The sequence below is a fragment of the Seriola aureovittata genome, chromosome 2 (assembly GCF_021018895.1).
Source record: "Seriola aureovittata isolate HTS-2021-v1 ecotype China chromosome 2, ASM2101889v1, whole genome shotgun sequence".
NCBI classification, from domain to species: domain Eukaryota; kingdom Metazoa; phylum Chordata; class Actinopteri; order Carangiformes; family Carangidae; genus Seriola; species Seriola aureovittata.
The window spans coordinates 25,020,422-25,024,433 of NC_079365.1; the positions used below are offsets into that span (position 1 = coordinate 25,020,422).

Consider the following 4,012-nt stretch of genomic DNA (forward strand, 5'->3'; position numbering starts at 1 on the left):
CTGCACGTTCTCCCTCCTTTCATCCACTCTGTTTTCATCCTGTCATTACGTGAACTCTCTCTCTCTCACTCACACACACACACACACACACACACACACACACACACACACACACACACACACACACACACACACACACACACACACACACACACATACACACACACACAATTTATATGTTTCCTCGCTCTCTCTCTTTGGACCAAATTTGAAAAGATATAAATAATTATCCAAAAGGCCATAATGACATTTAGAGTCGGGATCACTTCATGTTCGTTTTATTTAATATAGGCTTTATAGGCAGTTCTGAATAAAAATACAATTTGACGTAAAGCTCGACTTATAGTTTATGATAAGCGTCTCCATCTACACCACTCTGCGGTTTATTACCTGAATAATAATCAGCACAAGACTCAAGAGTCCATATCTCCACAGGTTATGATATTAAATATGACCTAAACAGGCATTTGGCTATGTAAAAATGACCAGAGTCTATTCTTTACATTACTGGACTATGAAACTTTTCTCTCCACGAAGCACGAGACGTCGTTTTTGACTGACGCATACATACAACATAGTAGACTATAAGCTACACGTGTATCCCAATCATGAACACCGACAACTTCCGCATTATAACATCAAGATATGTAGGCATCATGTGGCAATATACACTGAGAAATATCTGTTTTAACAAGCCGCTTACTTCTTCATTAAATGTAGTTTGTTTTTTTATATCGACAACAGCTTGGATCGCATATGGATGAATACTCTTCCAGTGCAAGTGTTTGTGCGTCACATTAATACTTCTCCATCTCTTTGAAATACTCGAAACACATGAATCTACACTGGAGACGAGCAGAATGATAATTTCCCATTTGCGTAAATGAAAAAATAAATAAATAAATTACTTGTTAAAACGGACATTTCCACAGCGTTCATCCACAGATATGGACTGACACATTACGATCGGCTATATAAAAAAATAATATTAAAGCTACAGTGTGTTCATGCTCCAGAAAATGATCCGCTCTGGCTTCATTTACACGTCTGTGAAGATCTTCTTGATGTTCACGCAGTTCTGGTTGTTCTCGGTGGTGAAGTTGGGCTGTTTGAACGCGCTGTTGTTGCCCTCCTCTATCACCATGTACTCCGACTTGCTGAGGGACGAGGAGCTGCATGACCTCCTCAGCTCCTCTGAGGGGAGGTGCTCACAGCTGCCCGTGTTCGCGTACTGTGAGTGCTCCTCTCCGTCTGTCTCCCTGTGGTAAAAGTAGTTGAAATTGGACACAATCACAGGCACGGGTAAGGCAATGGTCAGCACGCCTGCTATTGCGCACAGCGACCCCACTATTTTCCCACCAATGGTCACCGGATGCATGTCCCCGTATCCGACTGTGGTCATGGTGACAACTGCCCACCAAAACGCATCTGGGATGCTGGTGAAGCTGGACGAGGGGTCGTCTGCTTCTGCAAAGTAAACCGCGCTGGAGAAGAGAATAACTCCGATGAAAAGGAAGAATATAAGCAAACCGAGCTCCCTCATGCTGGCCTTGAGGGTCTGCCCCAGAATCTGAAGTCCCTTTGAGTGGCGTGACAGCTTAAAAATGCGAAAGACTCTCACCAGTCTGATCACCCTCAGGATGGCGAGGGACATCGCTTGCTGGCCGCCGTTGGTTTGCCTCTCCGCCAGCTCTGTCCCCAAAGTGATGAAGTAGGGGATGATGGCGACAATGTCAATGATATTCATGATGTTTTTGGAGAAGCAAGTTTTGCTGGGGCAGGCGAAAAATCTGACCAGCAACTCGAAAGAGAACCATATGATGCACAGTGTCTCTATCACAAAGAAGGGGTCTGTGAACGGGCTGGGCACGTAGGGAGCAGTGCCGTTGACCGCGGGTGCCACCGTGGCTTGGTCTCTCTCATCCCGAAATTCCGGGAGAGTCTCCATGCAGAAAATGACAATAGAAATTAAAATAACAAGCACTGAAACGATGGCTATCCCTCTCGCTGGTCCCGAGCTTTCAGGATACTCAAACAAAAGCCAAACCTGCTTTTGGAAATCATTTTTGGGCAGCACGCGCTCCTCTTCTTTTATAAACCCTTCGTCCTCTCGGAATTTCTCCATGGCCTCATCACCCAGTTGATAAAACTTCATCTCCTCGGAGAAAATATCAATAGGGACGTTAACAGGTCTCCGGATGCGCCCACCTGACTGGTAGTAGTACAGGATGGCATCAAAGCTCGGTCTGTTCCTGTCGAAGAAGTACTCGTTCCTCAGTGGGTCAAAGTAGCGCATCCTTTTCCTGGGGTCCCCCAGCAGCGTGTCTGGGAACTGGTTGAAAGTTTTAAGTTGCGTCTCGAAACGCAAGCCCGAGATGTTGATCACCACCCTCTCGCAGCATCCCTGGCGGCCGCGCTCATATCGGTCCACCGACAGGTGAGGCGCCGACAGCACGGCGGACTCCTCCAGCATGTTTTCCACCGTCATCACGCCCCTCTCCACCTCGACATAACCCCGGCTGTCAGACGCGTTGCTGCCCCTGTGCCTGGCGGACGAGGGCGAATGGATCACGCTGGAGGTCTGCTCATCCATACAGGTGGTTATTAGTCTTGGGGAGGTGTGGGGGGGCAGAGTGCGCCACGCCTCTCTCAGCCAAAGCCTACAGCTTTGGGGAGCTGAGGCCGACGCCACTTACATCTCTTCTAACCATCACCTATCTGTGCGTATCCACACAGTGAAGCGTGGCACTCCCCTCTGTCTGTGTGTGTTTTTTTTTCTCTCCAAACACGTTGGCACCCGCCCACGGCGCACATATGTCTGACATACGTCCGCCACCCGTCCAATCGGAAATTAACTTGACACTTACTGTCGAGCACGCACCTTCACACCTTCATTCAAGTGCGGTGGAACAAACCCACTTGATGAATCACCTGTTTGATCATTCACACTTAGCCTTTCCTCGACAATCAAGAAATGACAGTGGCGCTAAAAGCACAGCGTGTATGCAAATTTTACTGCTTGAAAAATCAACAATAACACTGAGGTAATCTTTGCTCTGCAGTAAAGTCTGGCTATGATTGTGTCTAGCACTTTTGACAAACACCATGTCATTTTTTGGCAACTGGCAAAAAAAAAAGGTGTGCACAGTTGGTGTGAAGATATTCACCGTCCAAAATCTACAAAGCAGAATATTTAATTGCCAGTTCTTTTATTAAGTGTCTTATTTGTTGTTGAGGGACTTTTGCTCTCCATGGTGCTGAAAACAGGCGCGCACCAGTGTGTACAATCAATGCGAGCGCTCCTCCGCGAACGACCGCTGAGTTTAGTTTGTTATGTGCACAGTCCATTTGTGTGTGTGTGTGTGTGTGTGTGTGTGTGTGTGTGTGTGTGTGTGTGTGTCCGTCTGAAGATGCGTTTGCAGTTATTGAGAACATAAGACGGAAGCCTCGGGATCAGTCACCTCAGTTCCACTCTCCTTTCCGCCGCGTGGTGATAGAATCGCCTCAAAGAAGCGTCTCGAGTGTCAGTCTTTGTTACAGCTGTGATTAATGACGAAAATGCAAAATCCGAGTTGTTTGTAATTCATCCTGACAGGCTTCATCAAAGGCGTCTGTCCCCGTCTGTGCGCGGGGTTAATGAGTTCAAACGAGGTTCAAGTCTCATGCGCTGTGAACTCTGCTTTTATTTATTTATTTTTATTGTGCCACTCTGGGCTTTCATTTCAACACGTGAAACCCGAAGGAAAAGCTGAGCCTCTCTTCCATCCAAATACGGCAAACATCTAGTACTCAACTATGAACATACTGAGAAAATCCTCTTAAAGCGGATGACACTCATCTAAAAAACCTATTGACCTCTTTTGCAGCTGCCTGAAAAAAAATTTGTTCACGCCATGGGAAAACCTCTCACTATCAGGAATACAGTGCAGTAAAAGAAAAGCACACTTCAGCAGTGTAGTGAAACTGAGGTAATAAATTTGAGATTATTAGCCAGTGTTTAAAAATATCAAGA

The 4,012-nt window shown here is 46.3% G+C and overlaps 1 protein-coding gene across 1 annotated transcript; it reads right to left on the reverse strand.

Moving 5' to 3' along the window:
- Window positions 1–262: 262 nt before the first annotated feature.
- Window positions 263–2,733, reverse strand: kcna3a (potassium voltage-gated channel, shaker-related subfamily, member 3a). Its single transcript, XM_056386376.1, has one exon. The coding sequence runs from the start codon at window positions 2,591–2,593 to the stop codon at window positions 1,040–1,042; it is 1,554 nt and encodes a 517-aa protein (XP_056242351.1). The 5' UTR covers window positions 2,594–2,733; the 3' UTR covers window positions 263–1,039.
- Window positions 2,734–4,012: the final 1,279 nt, after the last annotated feature.